General features: G+C 54.5%; 3 protein-coding genes across 3 annotated transcripts; all 3 read right to left on the bottom strand.

Moving 5' to 3' along the window:
- Positions 1-244: 244 nt before the first annotated feature.
- Positions 245-4,381, bottom strand: LOC138841690 (T-box transcription factor TBX6-like). The gene is made up of 7 exons (XM_070042465.1): positions 4,080-4,381; positions 2,730-2,997; positions 2,476-2,622; positions 2,321-2,391; positions 1,154-1,227; positions 892-1,075; positions 245-820 (listed from the first exon to the last, which is right to left on the bottom strand). Exons 1-7 carry the CDS (start codon positions 4,295-4,297, stop codon positions 607-609), a joined length of 1,176 nt encoding a protein of 391 aa, XP_069898566.1. The 5' UTR covers positions 4,298-4,381; the 3' UTR covers positions 245-606.
- A 1,223-nt stretch (positions 4,382-5,604) lies between these two features.
- On the bottom strand, positions 5,605-9,388 carry LOC138841724 (protein yippee-like 3). The gene is made up of 5 exons (XM_070042552.1): positions 9,242-9,388; positions 8,425-8,607; positions 8,282-8,325; positions 7,937-8,045; positions 5,605-6,128 (listed from the first exon to the last, which is right to left on the bottom strand). Exons 2-5 carry the CDS (start codon positions 8,539-8,541, stop codon positions 6,039-6,041), a joined length of 360 nt encoding a protein of 119 aa, XP_069898653.1. The 5' UTR covers positions 8,542-8,607; positions 9,242-9,388; the 3' UTR covers positions 5,605-6,038.
- Positions 9,389-10,462: 1,074 nt separating this feature from the next.
- LOC138841689 (lysophospholipase D GDPD3-like) lies at positions 10,463-17,571 on the bottom strand. Its single transcript, XM_070042464.1, has 10 exons — positions 17,345-17,571; positions 17,013-17,055; positions 16,641-16,776; positions 16,310-16,355; positions 16,092-16,210; positions 15,897-15,986; positions 14,812-14,945; positions 12,051-12,110; positions 11,902-11,953; positions 10,463-10,656 (listed from the first exon to the last, which is right to left on the bottom strand). The coding sequence occupies exons 1-10, from the start codon at positions 17,523-17,525 to the stop codon at positions 10,513-10,515; spliced, it is 1,005 nt and encodes a 334-aa protein (XP_069898565.1). The 5' UTR covers positions 17,526-17,571; the 3' UTR covers positions 10,463-10,512.
- Positions 17,572-17,959: the final 388 nt, after the last annotated feature.

Genomic DNA, 17,959 nt, shown 5'->3' with positions numbered 1-17,959 from the left:
CCAGCAAAATCGCTCCCAGAGGGGCCTACCCAGTGCCAGATAGCCATGGGAGACAACCCGCATCCGGAGACCTCTCCACCCCTATTTTTCTGAAGAGAAAACCCGTCAGAACAGATTGATTTCTGTGCGTAAAGCTAGACATGTGGAGAGTGAACATCCCAGGCCTGGCTTGGGTCTGTGACAGTCTTGACTCTACGTAGCCCCAGCGAGTCCCAGCACCACGAGCCCCATGGGTCCTGAGCACTGATGTCTTTCGAGTTTTATTAACAAAAATTACTCTGCTCCTGAGAACAAATTGGTGGCGGCTTGCCCCTGCGGCCAGGGGGGGCGGGGGGGGGGCTGCTGTCCCATTTGGCCAGGCCAGGCTCCATTCACACCAAGGTGAGAGCAGGGAAGGGGAAGCTGGCCCCAGCTGGATTCCAGCAGCTTCTCCTGGGCTTTGAAGCCAGAGGGGGTGGGAGTGAAGTCAAGGTGTGAAGTTGGGGGGGGGGGGGAAGGCAGCCATTTGGCAGAGGGGGAGGAGGGCAGAAAGTTGAGGGGCTACTGGTTGGGGGAAGGGAAGCAGCGGAGGTAGATGGGGAAGATGCCACAGGGCTCTGCAGTGTCTCAGTACATTGGTTTAGAGCCCACATCCAGGAACCCTGAAGGTCCTGGGTAGGGGATGGAGAACGGCCCCCCTTGGAGGAAGTGTGGGGTAAAGGGTGCTGCTGGTGGAGCTGCCGCGTACCCTGATCCCCCCGGCCCAGGCTGCAGCTCCAGAAATGCAGCTGAGTAGGGGGCTGGGCGCCCGGATTCCACAGCCTCAGGAAAGCTGGGGTTCCTGAAGTAGAGAGAGGTGTCAGAACGGGAGAGAAGCCCGCCCTGCCCAGAGCAGCCCACCCGTGCCCTCACCTGGCCGGTAGGTGGCTGGGGGCCCCGTGGAAAGCTGCGGGGTGGAGGACGTACGCCTCAGCACTGGGACCTCCACAGGGAGGCGCTGGGGCAGGAGCAGCTTCTCCGGGAGCTGGGACCTGCTCCGGGTCCGACTCCTGAATGTCCCCACCCAGTGTGGAGTCACAGGGACCCCCTGGAGTATCTGGGGGAGACAAAAGGGATACACTGGGCCAAGGAGGATCATGGGGCCAGGCCTCCGGGCACTCAGGACAGCACTCACCTCCGTTCCCGTAGGCCTCTGTGGCTGCTGGCTCTGTGCCCCGAAGTCTCCTCTTCACACGGGCGTCTCGCTCCCTGGGGAACAGTGATAGTGATGATGATGATGGTGATGGTGATGATGATGGCACTAATAGTACTTACCAGGTGCCAAGCATGTCACCCTCCTGGTGTTACGTGTCATTTATTGTGCCCATTTTACAGATGAAGAAACTAAAGACCAGAGAATTCCCATGACAAGGAAGCACAGAGCTAAGCTTTAGGGCCCACTTGGAACTTTGCAGTGCTGTCCCTCTCCATGGAAACTGGGCAGTGGTGACATGGCCACTAGCACACCCAGTCTGATACTTGCGCTTTCCTCATCCCAGCCCCCAGCAGCAACCTTTCTGGAACTTTCCATCACCCTGCAGTTGCCCCACCCGTCCTTCTCAGCATAACTACCAGCATATGCCACTTTCAACATCTCTTCCTCTAGGATGACCTGGCCTCCTTCCTGATGTTTCTTACAGTCCCACATTTTATAAGCACCCCAAGAGCAGGGGGCCAGACTCTGGTGCCCAGTCCTTAGTAGTCCCTTACAGTCTGGCCTAAACTCCTTTCCCATCACCTTGTGACTTGCCGCCTGATGCCACCACACCCAGCATTGCCAAGGTCAAGTCCTGCCTCAGGGCCCTGCGTGTCACCTGGGCCCACAGCCTCCCTCCCCTTCCCATTCCCTCACGGCCTCAGAGAGGCCTTTGCAGACCTCTTATGACCTCTTATCTAATACTCCACTCTTTCTCTCCCCCTCCCTCCCTTTCCTGTTGGGGATGGAATAGTGCATTCCCACTGAGCCACACTCCAGCTCCACCCTCCTCCCTATCCTCCCCTGCTTTCTCTTCTCTCTGGAACTTAACATTCTAACCATTTGTTTCTCTCGTATACTTGCAATTCCATTCCATGAGGACGGTGATCTGAGCATTGACTGAATCAATGACTTAAAAAGATGTTTTTACTCTTCATTATTGTTCTTGACGCCCAGCACAGGGCCTGACCACATCAGGACTAATAAATGGTGAAGAAGAGTGCAGGAATGAGCAAGGTGTGGCTCAGGTTGGTAAAGTGCTTGCCTAATAAGCCCCAAGTCCCTGAGTTCAAACCCCAGTAACCACAGGAAAAAACAGATACCCACCTCTTGCAGTTTCTGCCGTTCTCCCGGAACCCTTTGGCAAAGGGATTGGCTGCAATCTTCAGTTGTGTGATCTGGGGACACACATCTGGGCTAAAGCTCCTTTGTGACCTAGGCAGAACCACCAGACCCCCACCCCACCCCCGCCCGACACTCACCCTTGGGTTCTGGTAGGCTGTCACAGAGATGAAAGTGGTCTCAGGGAAGCGGAAGGAGGCCACGCCCCCCCAGTGTTGGCTGCAAAGCTGGGCTGCCCGTACCAGGTGGATGCGGGGCTGATACTTGTGCATGGAATGCAAGATCAGCTGGAAGGGGAGAAATGCGGGTGACTCACTATTCTTAGTCTCAGCCTTAGCCTTTGTCCCAACATCACCCCCCCACCCCTATTCTGGGGTCCCAGTCTGAGCCTCACATGGCCATGGGGGTCCAGTGTGCTGTTGGTGAGTTTGACACGATGGAAGGACACCGGCTGCCGCATCCAGTGGGCCCCCGTGGCAGGGGAGTCGGGGTGAATGTACACACGATCCGGCAGCCGGGGCTCAGCCTTGCCGCTAGGCTCCCATCGCCGGCCCTGCCAGCGGTATCGAGCCCCGTCCACTGGAACCACATCCAGAAGGAACAGGTAGCGAGCCTCAGGGTCCAGGCCTGTGACGGACACTCGGCAAGCTGGAAACATGCGCCTGGCACCCGGGAAGAGGGGGAGAAGCCTGCAGCTACCCACTGCCAGAGGCAAGGCCGTTACCAGCAGGTGGCTTCCAGTGAGCGCTAGAGTTCTGCTACACAAAGTTCAAGGGAAGTAGAATTATACCCCAGAGGGAGTTGGGAGCTGGTGGCTCATGCCTGTCATCCTAACTACTCAGGAGGCTGATGTGAGGATCACAGTTTGAAACCAGCCTGGGTAGGAAAGTCCATGAGACTTATCAAATGGCAGAGCACTAGCCTTTGAACACAAAAGCAGCTCAAGGACCGTGCCCAGGCCCTGAGTTCAAGTTCCAAGAACATCACTAGCCCCATACCCCCAAACCAAAAATACCAAGAGTCTAGGAAGGTATCTCAAGCTTGATGGGGAAATAGGACAGATGGGTCAGGGGATCCTAAGCAAAGCCCACAGTCTTGACCCCAGCTCCTCTTGCAGAAGAGGTGCTATCTTGTCTTCCTAAAACCTTGCCAAGAAGCCTCCTACTTTCCACTCTGATCCCTTCACTTGGTCTCCACAACTGTTAGGCAAAATTGCTTAGGGAAAAAAAAAAAAGTCAGCCCTAAACCATAGCACAGGCCCTTAGATAGCTTGCCACCAGCCACACGCTGCTTCCTTGTCTCTAGGGTGTGCCTGGATCTTGTCACAAGCTGCCTCATACTTAAGTCACACACGCTTCTTGCTCCTGATCCTGGACAGATTTTCCGATGCTAGTCACTCGGCTGACCTTTGACCTCAGTCAGTCTGAATCTGACTCCAGCCACACACACTGATCACTGCCTGATCTAGGCCACACACTAACCTATAACCCAGCCAGACCTTCTGCTACAGGTCCAAAGTGATTCTCAATAGATTGGCTTCTAAACCCAGTCAGAGACCTCACAGACTGACAGTTGGCCCTTGCCACAGAATGATTCCCGATGCCATCCAGTGTCATCCTTGTCTAGGGCATCACCAGATTCAAAAGAGCTGCAGCTCCAAAGAAATCCCCAAACACGGCCCCAGAGCCCCCGAGAACTTTGCCTTTCACGAGACCCAGCTCAAACTGACTTGGCCATCCCTCACCTGCCGGCCTTGGTGATAATCATCTCTGTCCCCACAGCGCTGAATTCTTTCCACAGCTCCTGATTCTCCAGGCTCAGGCTGACCCCGGGGAGGGAGTGAAGGGCCTCTGGGGCTGGTGGGGCTGGCTCAGCACCCAGGGCTGGGGGCAGAAGGGGCAGAGGTGGGGGTGCAGCCAGGGTGCGTGGAGCAGCCTCAATCCCAGAGAGGAAGCAATCCATCTTGGGGGGGTCCAGATCTGGAGATGTTGGAAGAAGAAGAAATCAGCAGCTGGAAGCAGAGCCCCAATCCTCTACCCAGAAAGGGGACTCACTTCTCACCTGGGTAGCGATAGCCCTCTGCCAGGGCAGGTCCAAAACTGGGATCTGTCCCTGGCTGGGGAGGCCCCAGGCGGTAGCCTGTCCCCAAGGAGGGGTATAACTCTCGTGGATGGTACATGTTGTAGTCTCTTCTAGCCTCAGGGCACGTTGCTAGAGTCCCAGGGTGCTGAGAGGTGCCCCCTTTATAGCTCACAGCTCAGCCCCTTCCAGACCCGAGATCACAGCCCCTCCCCTCTTTGGGGCCCTGGAGGTGGGCTGGAGTGGAGACCCCTGGGGGCCTTGAAGGGGTCCAAGAAGGGGCCGGATACCTGGGTACCCTCCCCTCTCCTCTCCCCCCCCCCACCTCCCCGTGTGGCTTCATTAGCCCCGACCCCCTGCCCCCTCATTACATAATTAACTCCTCGGTCTGATTGATCCCCAGGGCTTGGACAGGGACGCAGTTTGGCCCTTCCGGCCAGCTGGTCCGGGTTCCCACGGCAGGAGCCTCGGCTAGCAATAAGCCTGAGGCGGGGCCTGGACCCTGAAACTGAAGCTGAGGCAGTCCTTGAAGACCCCAGAATTTTTGCCAGGTGACTCCCTATCACCACCCACAACACATTTCACTTGGAGGACTGGCCTAGGAGGGCAGGAGGAGTTCAGGGTTGGAAAGTCACGGCCTGAGCTAATTACTTGGGAGCACTGGGCAACATCAAGAAATCCGTAGCAAAAGACAGAACCCCGAGGTCCTCCTTGCTTTCCATTCCATAAACCCCCCACCCTCCGTCACGTCTCAAAAAGTTGAGGAATGAGTGAGCACAGCTCAAAAGTTCCTGACGTCTCACGCCGCAGGGTTGCTTAGAGGATCCAAGGGAACTACACTTCCCAGCAGGCCTCGCGCCAAAAGCGCGTAAGAAGGCCGGGAGCAGTTCGCGCTAGGATGACTGGGAGTTGTAGTTCGAAGAGGAGGTTAGGTTAAAATCAAGGCACGCCGGCCTGCTGATCGGGAACAGCCCCTAGGCGGCAGCCAAACACTAAAGCCAAAAAAAGCACAGACCAACAGCCGAGGTCAAGGCCTAGAGGGTCATTGTGAGCTTTGTGATCTCCACTGGCACTGGAAATGCACCAACTTGAGCTTAGGCTCAGAACAGGTCTATAGCTCAGGAGTCTAAATCCGAGTCTCCCCGTCCCCGGTTCCCCCTCCTTTCCTGGATTCCACGTGAGCCTGGGGCTGGTCTGCACTTCATTGTTTTATTATGTACAAACGCTACAGAACGAGGGGAACAGACACGCATGGGGTAAGAGGGGCCGATGGGAGTAGAAGGTCACAGGGCAGATAGTGCACTGGGGCCAAGACAGCAGCACACAGGCCATAACTATGGGGCAGGCGGGACAGGAAGGAAGGGGTTAAAAAAAACAAAACAAAACGAGATCCAAGCCAGCCAGATCACAGGAAGGAACAGGGGTGGGGGGGTTGTCTTCCCCCTTCTGATTTCCCCCTCCCCCCCAAAGTCACAGTGCATGCAATAAAATATATGTACAGGAGCTGGATCCTTCCTGCCCTGCAGGAGCCCCGAGTGTCCAGAGCTCCCTTCCGCTGGAGGGAATCCAGTGGCGCCCCCTGGCGGCCAGGCCAGGCTGGCGCCACATGCGTCAGGAGCAGGGGTCAGTCCCAGCCGTTGTCTTTGATCATGTGGTTGAGTTCAATGATGTACTTCCCCTCTTTGTACTTCTGGCTGCTCTCAAAGGCCTGCTCCTGGAAAGGAGGGGAGGAGCCAGTCATCTCCTCGGCAAATGCTTTACCACCAGCCACAGGAGTGGGGGAGTATGACTGGACCCATTTTACTCAGGAGGAAACTGGCCCGGGGAAGCCAAGCAACCTGCCCACCGACATAGCTGGTAAATGGTAGGGCTGTTTCTCACTACCAGGGTGCAGTCAGAATTCTGAGTCACAGCTACTTTTGGAGTACTAACAGCAGCTCCAATGGAGGACCTAGAAGAGCTCCTAGGGTTGCAACTAGTTGGTGGCCCTGTGAGCCATTTCAACCTACATGTGGTTTGGGGTGGGCAGCAGAGTTTAATATGAATAACTTTAGGTGGTTGAGCACTTGTATAGCAGGTACAAGGTCCTGGGATAGATCCCAGCACGTCAGACAGAAACAAAAGAAAACAACTAAATATTAAACAATCCTCATTTCTAGGTACGCATGCTCACTTCCATTTGCCAGTCTGCTTTCTCACCAGATACTATGATTCCTCTTTGACAAATCCAGTGTTTACTTGACTTTGCAAAGGTTAAGCATCTTTTGTTTTTATTTTGTGTGTGTGCCAGCATTGGGCTTAAACTCCGGGCTTGGACACTGTCCCCTCGCTTTTACCACTCAAAGCTGGTGCTGTACCACTTTGAGCTACCCCACGACTTCTGGCTTTTCTAGTAGTTAACTGGAGATCTGTCTCACAGACTTTCCTCATCTGGGCTGGTTACCGACCCTTGGTCCTTAGTTCTCAGCTTCCTGAAGAGGTAGGTTTACAAGTGTGAGCTACTAGTGTCCAACTAAGATGAAAAAATTTTAATCTCTGGATCTGGCCATCTCATTCTTTTACAGAGATTCTCAGAGAACCCAAGACACCTATCCAGAGACACAGAGCAAATCTGTGGCAGGGCAAGAGGTAAACTCAAGTCAGGTATCTCAGCCTGGGACATCCACCCCACCAAAAGACTCAGAGCAGGCCTCCCCCAATCCTTTGAAGATTCCCAAGAGCATATCTAATCTGATCTCCAGAAAGGTGTGGGGTGCCTCCTGGCGGCATTATCTTCCAATGCCAGATAAGGAAATGAGACTCAGTGTAGGGAAATCAGATCCTCCACCGCAGCTGAAGTAGGGAGAGGGTGGAAAAGGAGTCTAACTTCCATATTGCCAAAGAGGTCCAGGCAACTTCTCTGATTCTCTATGAATAACAGTATGAATAGTGACCCAGGGTTTGTTTTTGTTTTTAAAGTCAAAAGCCACAAACACGTTCTGTAATTCTAGCCCCCAGGAAGCTAAAGCAGGTGGATTGTGAGATCTAAGCCAGCCAGGGCTAGATAGTAAAACTTTGTATCAAAAAACAATTACAACAATAAACAAAATAAAACAAGAACAACAAAACAAAACATCAACAAGCCAAGCAAGAGTCCGGTCCCTATCCTGTTACTAGCTGCTTGTTCTTGGGCAAGTTCCCTAATAACTCCAGGCCTCCTTCTCTTCTACGGAAAATAGATTCTACCATCAGCACAGTATACTGTCAACAGTAGTGCTTGCAACAGTGTTGGCAAGTAACTGTTCAGTGTGTGGTCTCTGCTTATACCTTGTCTCTAAAATAGGGGTGGAAGAAGTGAGTTAGGGAAAAAAAATCCTAAAAGCCCTTGTAGGCTGTGAGGGAAGAGGTCATGGTCAGGAGGTAAAGACAGTTTGGTTTGTCTGCACTGGCCCTACGCACTCTGAAAGGTTACAGAGACTGTAAGGAAGAGGCGATGTGAGGTCGAATCAAAGGCCGGCCTGGGCACCCAGATCACTGACTCACATATTTCCAGCCCAAAGTGGTCTTGCAGTTTTCACAGTGGATGTCAGCGACAGCATGGAGGCCTGTCAGCAGCACCCGCTCCTCGGCTGGCCCGCAGCCCACGTTTACCCTGTGGGGACATGGGACAGTCCCAGGGAGAGTTGCACCAGCACACAGCCCTCCCCTGCCAAACTGGCGTCCAAGCCGTGTGTCCTTAGCCTCCAAGAAAAGGGTGATCAATGGCTTCCTGTCTGAATTCCTGAACCATGGAACTCTGGGATTCTCAGCATGATTGGGGGGTGGGGGGGAAGGGGGTCACAGGCCACAAGAGGTCAGGGAAAAGAAAGACAGCAGACTAATACTCACACAGAATTGAAGAGGTAGGCGCGCCCCTGACTGCCCTGGAAGGACTAAAGGGAGGAAAGCCAAGAGGGGATCAGGACGGCTGATGGGGAGTTGCCAAGTAGCCCTTGTGGCCCCCATTCTCGCCTCGGCTGTGGCCTGGTTACCTTGGAGATGAGGTCGTCGTGGTTGGCCAGGTGAGCGCGGCAGTGGGCGCAGCTATACCTCCGATGGCAATCATCCAAGTAGGCCTGAAACGTCTTGGGCTTTGATATCCGCACCATGGCGGGGGCCAGGGGCAATGGCCCCACGCGGGGAGCGGCCCACGGGGAGCAGAGGGAGCCCAGTGCCTGCCAGGGAGGGAGGAGAGGGCGCCCGCCATCAGGCCCCTCTGGCCACACACACACACGCTCAGACCCGTGGGGACCGTCACACTTGGCTACTCTCCTTTCCCCAGAGCCGGCAGTCTCACCAGGGACCAGAGTCGACTCGGTTTGGCCTCCGTAAGGAGGCCTCAGGTTGCATCAGTGGGGAAACTGAGGCCAGGAGGAGCTGCAGGTGAGTCACCCACCTGCTTCCGGTCTCAGCCTGGCTGATCGGGGCAGGTGAAGCTGGTTAAGGGGCTTGCGAGTGGATGGGCTGTCCGTCTCCAGTTGAGGGGGGGGGGCTAGGCATCGCCGGTTCTTAGGACCCCATTCGTGCTGTGGGTGGGGCTATTTGGGGGGTTCACCTGGGGAGAGGGGTCCTCCACCTGGAGGCGGCCTCGCTGAAGGGTCAGCTAGGAAGGGGGGGAGGCTCTTACCTGGGCGCGCTAGGTCTCATCTCCGCCGAGGGAATCTTACCTGCGTCGCGGAGCCTTACCTGAGACCCCCCCCCCAGCTCACCTGGGGGTGCGGGGCTGGGGGGGGCGGGCGCCCGGGGAAGGGGGCTGTCCTCGCGGGCGGGGCGGGGGCCGACGCGCAGCCTCGACGGGGCGGGCCTCACCTCGCCTGGGCGCGCGGGGGTGCCCGGTCCGCGGGGTGGTGGCCTGGCCTGGGAGTGGGGGGCGCTCCTAGCGGGCGCCGTCCCCCCCGGCCCGGGTTCGCAGCCGCCTCGACTTGTTTACACCGAGACCAGCTGCTGCCGCGGCTGCGGCGGGAGGGGGAGGGGGCCGGCCTCCGGTCCCGGCGGCCGCCTGGGCCAATCGGCGTGCGGCATGCAAATGAGGGGGCGCGTCATAGGCCGGCCGGCGCAGGTCCCGTCTTTCCTCCCCTCCCTCCCTCTCCGGCCCCCCCCCCCCCCCGCCCCTCGCCTCCCGACACCCCCCAGCCCAGGCTCCCGCCGGCCCGGAAATGCGGCTGCGGCGCGCTCGCTCGCACGCTGCTGCCAGCGTGGGGTCAGGAGGAGGGTGGTGTCTGCACCACAGGCGTCATCGGCTCGGTTTATCCACCGTGGGTGCCCGATCTTCTTCTAAGCGGCAGCGATCCCGCAGAGCAGCTGCTCCTATTGTCTCCATTTTACCAGGGACTGAGGCCCAGTGAGGTCCAGCATCTCTCCTGTGATGGTCCAGCTCCCTTCCCTATGCCACCTGGAACAGATTCTTTCCCTCTTCGGTGGGAAGAGGTGCAAAGTATCCCTTAGCTATTGGATTCTTAGGATCTAAAGTCTTGGAAGACGCCAGTTTGCACTGAAGCCTGTAACCCTCTCCAGGCAGCCGCCTCTGATGTCCCTTCCCTCCAAGGTGTGCAGGCCTCAGACAGAAATGTCTACTTAAAACATAATGATCGCCATTCTTTAGACCGAAGGCTGGTGTAGAGCACTCTCAATACTTGTGCAATGGGAATATTCGGTAATCAGGTTTCAGGCTAAATGGATGAGACCTGGGAGTGGAAATGATATGGTTGGCAGCAGGTGGCCTATGAACTAGCGGCAAGGGGAGGGGGAGTAAGGTCCTTACTGAGTGTCTGGGGCTGTTAGTGGCCTGAAGAGAATGGGATCACAAGCTATAGCTCTCAAGAAGCTGGGGGGCCAGGGCACCTGGCTGGCCCTCTGAGACATTCCTGAGTGTGGAGGTCAGGCTGGCACAGGGTGTGGTATTGCCCTGGGTAGTTGGAATGTAGTGGAACCAGTGGGCCGGGCTGGCTAAGGCCCTGGGCTCTTGCCCCAGGTCCTAAGGCTCTGGCCCCAAAGATTTCCCCTCTACGCCTCACTCCAAGCACAACAAGATGACTGACATAAAAATATTTATTTTTCAGGAAGAGAAACAGAAGAGAGCCTCAGACCCAGGGCTGCTGGTTTGCTGGTTTGTGGTTATCTAGGTAGCGCCTGAGGGCTGTGGGGAAATCTGTTATGATGCCAGTGGCCCCCAGGCCAGAAGCTGCTTCAAAATCTGACTCTTCATTAAGGCACCAAAATATCACCTAAACAGGGAAGGAGGGGCTTGTTAGTTTCCAATAGCCCCCCTCTTTTTGTTGTTGTTGTTGTTGTTGATTGTGGGGCCTGAACTCTGGGCCTGGGCGCTGTTCCTCAGCTCTTCAGCTCAAGGCTAGCACTCTACCACTTAAACCACAGTACCACTTCCTGCTTTTCTGCTTATGTGGAGCTGAGGAATCAAACCCAGGGCTTCAGGCACGCAAGGCAAGCATTCTACCACTGAGCCACCTTCCCAGCCCAGTGTGTCTCTTCTTAATTTCACTATTTTCCTGTTTCCTGTTTTCTTGAGGTTTCTGAGTTGGTTGAATCTGTGTAATGTATCCTGTGAAATGTACATCTCTTCCCTGTTCTGTATTTATGACAATACGTTGGCCATCAGAAATTGGTCAAGGTGGGAATATTTTGGGTGTGTGCGTGTGTGTGTGCCAGTACTGGGATTTGAACTCAGGGCCTGGGCACTGTCTCCCAGTCTCCAACTCAAGCACTACGTTTCCACTTGAACCACAGTTCCACTTCCAGTTTTCAGGTGGTTAATTGGAGCTGGTCTCCCAGACTTTCCTGCTCTGCACTGGCTTTGCACATGGATCCTCAGATTTCAGCCTCTGGAGTTGCTGGGATTACAGGCATGAGCTACTGGTCCTAGCCCAGGCTTCTTTTGAGGTTAGTGACCTGCCAGCTTCAGCCAAGCTGTCCCTGGCCACCTCCCCCAGGTTATGGCCTGGGGAACTTCCATTTTCTGATGTCTCAGCCTCTTGTTCCTTCAGCCCTCCTACTTGCAGAGCCCCTGGCCTAACATGTCCTCTCTCCCTCACACTCTCTGCTTCCAGACCCCAAAGCCACAGCACTGTTTCCTGCCTGTGACAGGTGGTGTTAGCCGGCAAAGGCCTGCTTCCCTTCGTTCCTTGTGCTACAGTACCTAGATACTCTCTGTGAAGTTTGTTTTCAGATTTGACCCTCAGGGCTGTGGGACAGGATGGGCTGAGCCAGCCTGCTTTTCCCCTTCTTGGCCCAGGACATTAGGTTCCATTTGTCAGCGTCCTCAAGTGGCTCCTCATCCATCACACCCTCAAGTACCAGGTCCACATGGCTACCAGGAAGGTAAAAGAACTCTCAGAAGAGGTGCCATGACCAAGGTATTCCACCAGGTGGCAGCAGAGTGACCAGAGCCCTGCTGCCAGCCAGGTGCATGCTGGGAACCACCTTCTGGCTCTGAAGTGGTTGTCAATTCTCACCTGTATCCCTCGCGCCTCCAGGTGGCGGATCAGACTTTTCCTCATGATGAGCCTGGGTGGAAAGGGGATGGCAAAGGTGAAGAGAGGGGACAAAGAAGGGCAGTGGCAGATCCTTGTGGACCCCCATCCCGTCTTTGGAACCACCTCACCATTTTGTAACCACAGCATACAGCTTGTTTAGCCTGGCGCAAGAAAATGGGAAGTAGGTCCTGCAGAGAGAAGATGGGGGGAAGGGGGTGCGTGTCAGCCACTTGGGTGTCTGACCCCTGACCAGGGTAACCCCGCCCCCGCTAGAAGAACCTTTGCAATTAATTGTCTAAATTAATTGAGAGTAGGACACTCCATTCAGAAGGCCACCTGTTGGGATTGTCCAGCTTCGTGTGTGTGTGTGTGTGTGTGTGTGTGTGTGGCACGCATGCATGCCAGCACTTGACTTTGGCTTTGTCACTCAAGACTGGTGCTCTCTTAGGGCTGGTGGGTCAGTGGTAGAGCGTTTGCCTTGCATGCATGAGGCCCTGGGTTCGATTCCTCAGCACCACATAAGCAAAAAGAAAAAGCCAGAAGTGGCGCTGTGGCTCCAGTGGTAGAGCGCTAGCCTTGAGCTGAAGAGCTGAGGGACAGCGCCCAAGCCCAGAGTTCAGGCCCCATGACCAGACCCCCCCCCCAAAAAAAGACTGGTGCTCTCCTACTTGAGCCACACCTCCACTTCCAGCTTTTTCCTAGTTCACTGGAGAGAAGAGTCCCACAAAGTTTTCTGCCCCAATTAGCTTTACACCCCCAATCTTCAGGCTTCAGACTCCTGAGTAGCTAGAATTACAGGTGTGAGCCACTAGTCCCAGGACTGGTTTTGTTTTCTGTCTTTTTGTCAGTCATGGGGTTTGAACTCGGGGCCTGGGTGCTGTCCCTGAGCTCTTTTGCTCAAGGCTGGTGGTGGGCTACCACTTTGAGCCACAGCACCACTTTCAGTTTTCTGGTGGCTCATTGGAGATAAAAGTATTAGGCACTTTCCTGCCTGGGCTGGCTTCAAACCATAATCCTCAGATCTCAGCGTCCTGAGTAGCTATGTTTTAGCTTCTTCTCTAGGGCAACTCCCAGGGTGGCTTTGCAGTGTCCTCTGCACAGGACGTACTTGTCATTTTCTTGCCCTGGACTGAACCAGTGGCAGCTCTGGTTTCAAATGATGACGTAGATGAGAAGGCGGAGTGGAGTCCCCGCAGGATCTGAAGTCAGATCCAGCACAAACTTCAGTTCTGTACCTCCAACTGCGTCAAATTACAGAACCTCTCTTGCCTCTGTTTCTGCGTGTGGAGATCATAAACTGAGAAGATCCAATTCTTCTAAAGATGTGAAATCACTTTGCAATTTTTCAAAATTGAAATGTGTGTACCTAAAGCTTTGTTGACCGAGGGATAGTGGAGCTGGCTGAGAACTTCCCTTGGGACAAAGGACAGGAGCTGAGAATATTGGGACCACCCAGAAGCTGTGAGGAAGCAAAGGGAGGGGCAGGGCTTGAGAGCCCAGAAACTAACCAAGCTTTCTGATACTCAGCTGTTACTTTGTTACACAGAGTCTGGAACTTGAGAAAGGTTTCCTTTCCCTTCAGAGAATAGGAGAGAAGGCTCCAGTGGGCCAGACTATAAAGTCACTGAGTATCTAATCAACCACATGTCTTATTCACTAATGTAAGCACTAGAGAAGGCCAACCTACAAGAGTCTGGAAAGAGTTGGGCGCTGGTGGCTCACACCTGTCATCCTAGCTACTCAGGAGGCTGAGATCTCAGGATCACAGTTCAAAGCCAGCCTGGGCAGGAAACTCTGTGAGACTCTTATCTCCAGTAAAGCACTAGAAAACCAGAAGTGGCCCTGTGGCTCAAGCGGTAGAGTGTTCACCTTGAGCTGAAGAGCACAAGGACAGCGCCCAAGCCCAGAGTTCAAGCCCCATGACTGACCAAAAAAAAAAAAAAAAAAAAGATCATATTTGAAAAGTAAACTAAAAGCAAAGGAGTATGGTGTGGTTCAAGTGGTAGAGGCCCTAAGTTCAAACCCAAGTAATGCCCCAAAACTCCAGCTAACCAATAACCAAAATAAAAACAAACATATTTGCAATAATGTCACGGTCCCTCAGAGTTCATGAATGCTGAGTAAGAGCCACTGTCTTGTCAGATTAGTGGTGCATGCTTGTTACCATAGTAACTGGAAGGCCAAGGCAAGAGAAATGAGAGTTGATGCTAGCTTGGACTACATGGTGACATCTTGTCTCAAAAACAAACAAAAACCCCATTGTCTTCAAAAGACACTGTGGTGTCAGCTCACATCTGTAACCCTAGCTACTCAGGAGGATGAGATCTGAGGATGGAAGTTGAAAGCCAGCTTAGGCAGAAAAGTCCATGAGATTCTTATTTCCAATTAACTAGCAAAAAGTAGGAAGTGGAGGTATGGTTCAAGTGGTTGAGCACTAGCCTTCAGCAAAAAAGTCAAGTGTGAACCTGAGGCCCTGAGTTCAAATCCCATACCAGCACACACACACACACACACACACACACACACACACACACACAAGACAATGTGAGGCTGGGCCAGTGGCTCACATCTATAATCCTCCCTCAGGAGGCTGAGATCTGAGGATCGTGGTTTGAAGCCAGGCAGGATAGAAAAGTCCCCATGAGACTCTTATCTCCAATTAACCACTCAAAAATTGAAGTGGCTCTGTGGCTCAAGGGGTAGGGCGCTAGCCTTGAACACCAAGAGGCTCAGAGAAAGCACCCAGGCTCTGAGTTCAAGTCCTACAACTGAATAAAAAGACAAAGTAGGTTTTCTAGGGGGCACCAGGGGGAACAGGGGAGCCTGTGATTCATCTTCCATAGCAGTCCCTGAGCAGGGTGTTCTGAGGCCTGGCCCCAGCACTCGTACCTGTTGACGATGGTGGGCAGGAAGCAGAAGAAGAACTGCTCAGGAAAGGAGACAAAGGGCAGCAGTCCCAGGTGATAGAGCAACACCATCCAGATGGCTCGGTTTGTCGTGAAGGATATGGGCATATCAGGGTTCTAAGAAGCAAAATAAGAATGAGGGGCACTGTTGCCTGCTCCTGGGGGATCAAGGTGCAAGGTGCAAGGAACAGTATGCACTGGACAGCGGGAGGCCTACACCCTTGCCAGTGTGCTGATGAATCTGTGTGTGAGTGTGTGTGTGTGTGTGTGTGTGTGTGTGTGTGTGTGTGAGAGAGAGAGAGAGAGAGAGAGAGAGAGAGAGAGAGAGAGAGAGAGAGCGTACTAGAGCTTAAATTCAGGACATGAAGCTTTCTCTTTGCTGAGTTTATTCATGGATGGCACTCTACCACTTGATCCATGCTTCCAGATTCATTTTGCTGGTTCACTGGAAATAGAATCTCCCAGATTTTTCTACCTGGGCTGGCTTCAAACAGAGATCTTCAGATCTCAGCCACCAGAGTAGGATTGGATTGCAGGTGTAAATCACTGGCATTTGACAGCTCCCCACTGTGTGTGTGGTGTGTGTGTGTGTGTGTGTGTGTGTGTGTGTGTGTGTGTGTGTGCACGCTGGTGGTACTGGTGTTTCTGGAGAGGATAACTTAAGGGATACACTAGTACTAGCATCCCATAGGAAAAAGCAGGAAATCCTACTAGGTTCTCCCCCCCGCCCCCACTCTCATATACTCTGTGGCCTATAAAGATGGGCCAACCAATCACAGAGCCTCTGAAACTGAGCCAAAATAAATGCTCCTCCTGTCAGTTGTTTATCTCAGGTGTTCGATCTTCATAACAAATGGCCAGTGCCGGAAGCATGAATGGGTCCTTGTCATGGCCACCACCAAATCAGTGCCCTAAACACCCCAAAGCCTGTCCTTGGGAACTGTGATAAAGGATCAAGAAGTAGCTCCTAGCTGGGTGCTGGTGATTCCCATCTGTAATCCCAGCGAGTCAGGAGGCTGAGATCTGAGGATTGGAATGGCCCTAGAGCAAGGAGGGAAAGAGACTCACAGCGGCCTTGCATTTCTTCATAATCGAGCTCTTCTCTGAGGCCCATATGGTGATCTGGCTGCGGTGAAAGCGCTTTGCCAGGCCGGCTACCTAGGAGGAGGACAGGGAGGCTGGGGGGTGGGGGTGGGGAGGCAGGGGAAGGGCCAGGCCTCTCAGGGACCTGGTGGCTACCCTGCCCAGCCCACAGCACAACACCTTCTGAATGAGCTCCTCATTCTTTTCTTTGATCTCCACGATGGCGGGCAACTGTGGAAACCTCTGGAACACATCCTCCAGGCGGATCATATGCCGGTCAGACCCACAGGCAAAGCGGCCTGGGAGGGAAGGGATTCAGGCTCAGAGAAGGATCAGAATCAGGGCTGGGGAGAGCCAAGGGAGATCCAGGACAATGGTCTGAAAATGCCTGCTCTCACCTGGTGAGAAGTAAATCTCTAGCTTCTTCTTGTAAAGCGGCAGATCCTGGAGGAGACAATGAGGAAAGTGTCACATGATTCACGCTGATGGAGATGGTGACTGTTTGTTTGTTTTGTTTTTTCTTGGGGCCTGAACTCTGGGCCTGGGCGCTGTCCCTCAGCTCTTCAGCTCAAGGCTAGCACTCTACCACTTGACCCACAGCACCACTTCCGGCTTCTTCTGCTTATGTGATGCTGAGGAATCGAACCCAGGGCTTCATGCTCTCTACCACTGAGCTATCTTCCCAGCTCACAATGGTGACTCCGTGTATGGGGTTATGGCAAGACCCACCTGAAAATCCAGGCTGCTTATATCCTTGTTCAGGCCCGACTGACGCTTCAGGTTCTTGTCGTGTGATACCACCACGACGCCATCCCTTGTCAGGTGGCAGTCAAGTTCCAAGAGGTCTGCTTTCTGAGCCACGGAGCTATGAGGAGCAAAGGTGGGTGGGGAGGGGGGAGGAGGAGAGGGCCGGCTTGTGTGCTGGTGGGGAAGGGGATGGAAGGAGGCAGAGATTCCGGGGGGGGGGGGCGGGAGGGAGGGGTGTGCAAGCCATCTGCACATTTCTTGGGGATTCCGGGCACCCAGGTGAGGATGCCAGCTCTGGGTGTTGTGACAGGAGCAACCTTACACAGCAATGGCGCCCTGGACAGGTGCACTTACTTCTCTATGGCCGCCATGGTGCTCTCCAGCATCTCTCCAGACCCTGTATAGGGGCAGCCAGGGTGGGTCCCTGGGGCCTGGTGGGGCTTAATCACTACCTTCCTTCCCTCTGGCAGGCCTCCCTGCCTCAGGCCTCCTGGTCCCAGCAGCTGGATTGATCCAACCTCTCTTTCTCCCTGCCCTGCCCTGGCCTTTCCCACTTGCTCCTTGTCCTGCTTTTCAGCATCCACTCCCCCTCCTTCCCCCCCCCCACGCTGCCCACAGTAGCCCTTAGGCCTCACTCCACCCTAAAGAGAGTCAACCCCTCCCTCCCTCTCCCCTTCCCAGCTCACCTCCTCGGTGCGCTGTCAGGCGGCCACGGAAGGCTGGCGAGCGGGGTGTATGCAGTAGGCGAGGGCGGCGTAGGAAGAAGATGGAGATCGTGATGTAGGTGGCCAGCGAAGGCAGGGCAAAGTACAGCAGGGGGCTCATGGCTGCAATCCGGGTCAGGTCCGGGATCCTGCTGTCAGCCATCCCAGGGCACTGGGCTGCTTGGGGCTGGCTGCCTAGCTGGTATAGGCTGGGCCTGCCACTGGCCAGCGCCACGCCCCTCGGACCTGCTGAGCCTGCTGCTGCTGCTGGCAAGAGGCCAGGCTGCAGGCCGCCCTCCCTCGGGCTGGAGTAGAGCAGGAGGTCTGGGCGTCCCATTCTCAGACTCTTCCCAAAGCCCAGAACACACCTCTGTCTTCAGCCACTACTTGGGGGGAATATAGTCCCCCTCCCCCAGGCGCTGATGGCCTAGATAAGGTATACAAGAGCCCCTCCCTTGTTACTTCCATAAACATGGAGATGTAGAGTGTGTCCCTGAGTCACCCCAAATCACCCCCAGCCAATTAGACAGGAAGCCATCCCAGCAGGGAACAGTGACTAAAGGAGAAACTGATCCCATTCTTTCAAAAGTCTGGATC

Source organism: Dipodomys merriami, unplaced genomic scaffold (genome assembly GCF_024711535.1).
Source record: "Dipodomys merriami isolate MVZ:Mamm:240054 unplaced genomic scaffold, mDipMer1.0.p SCAF_328, whole genome shotgun sequence".
Lineage (NCBI taxonomy): Eukaryota > Metazoa > Chordata > Mammalia > Rodentia > Heteromyidae > Dipodomys > Dipodomys merriami.
This window is presented reverse-complemented; position numbering and strand designations above follow the sequence as displayed.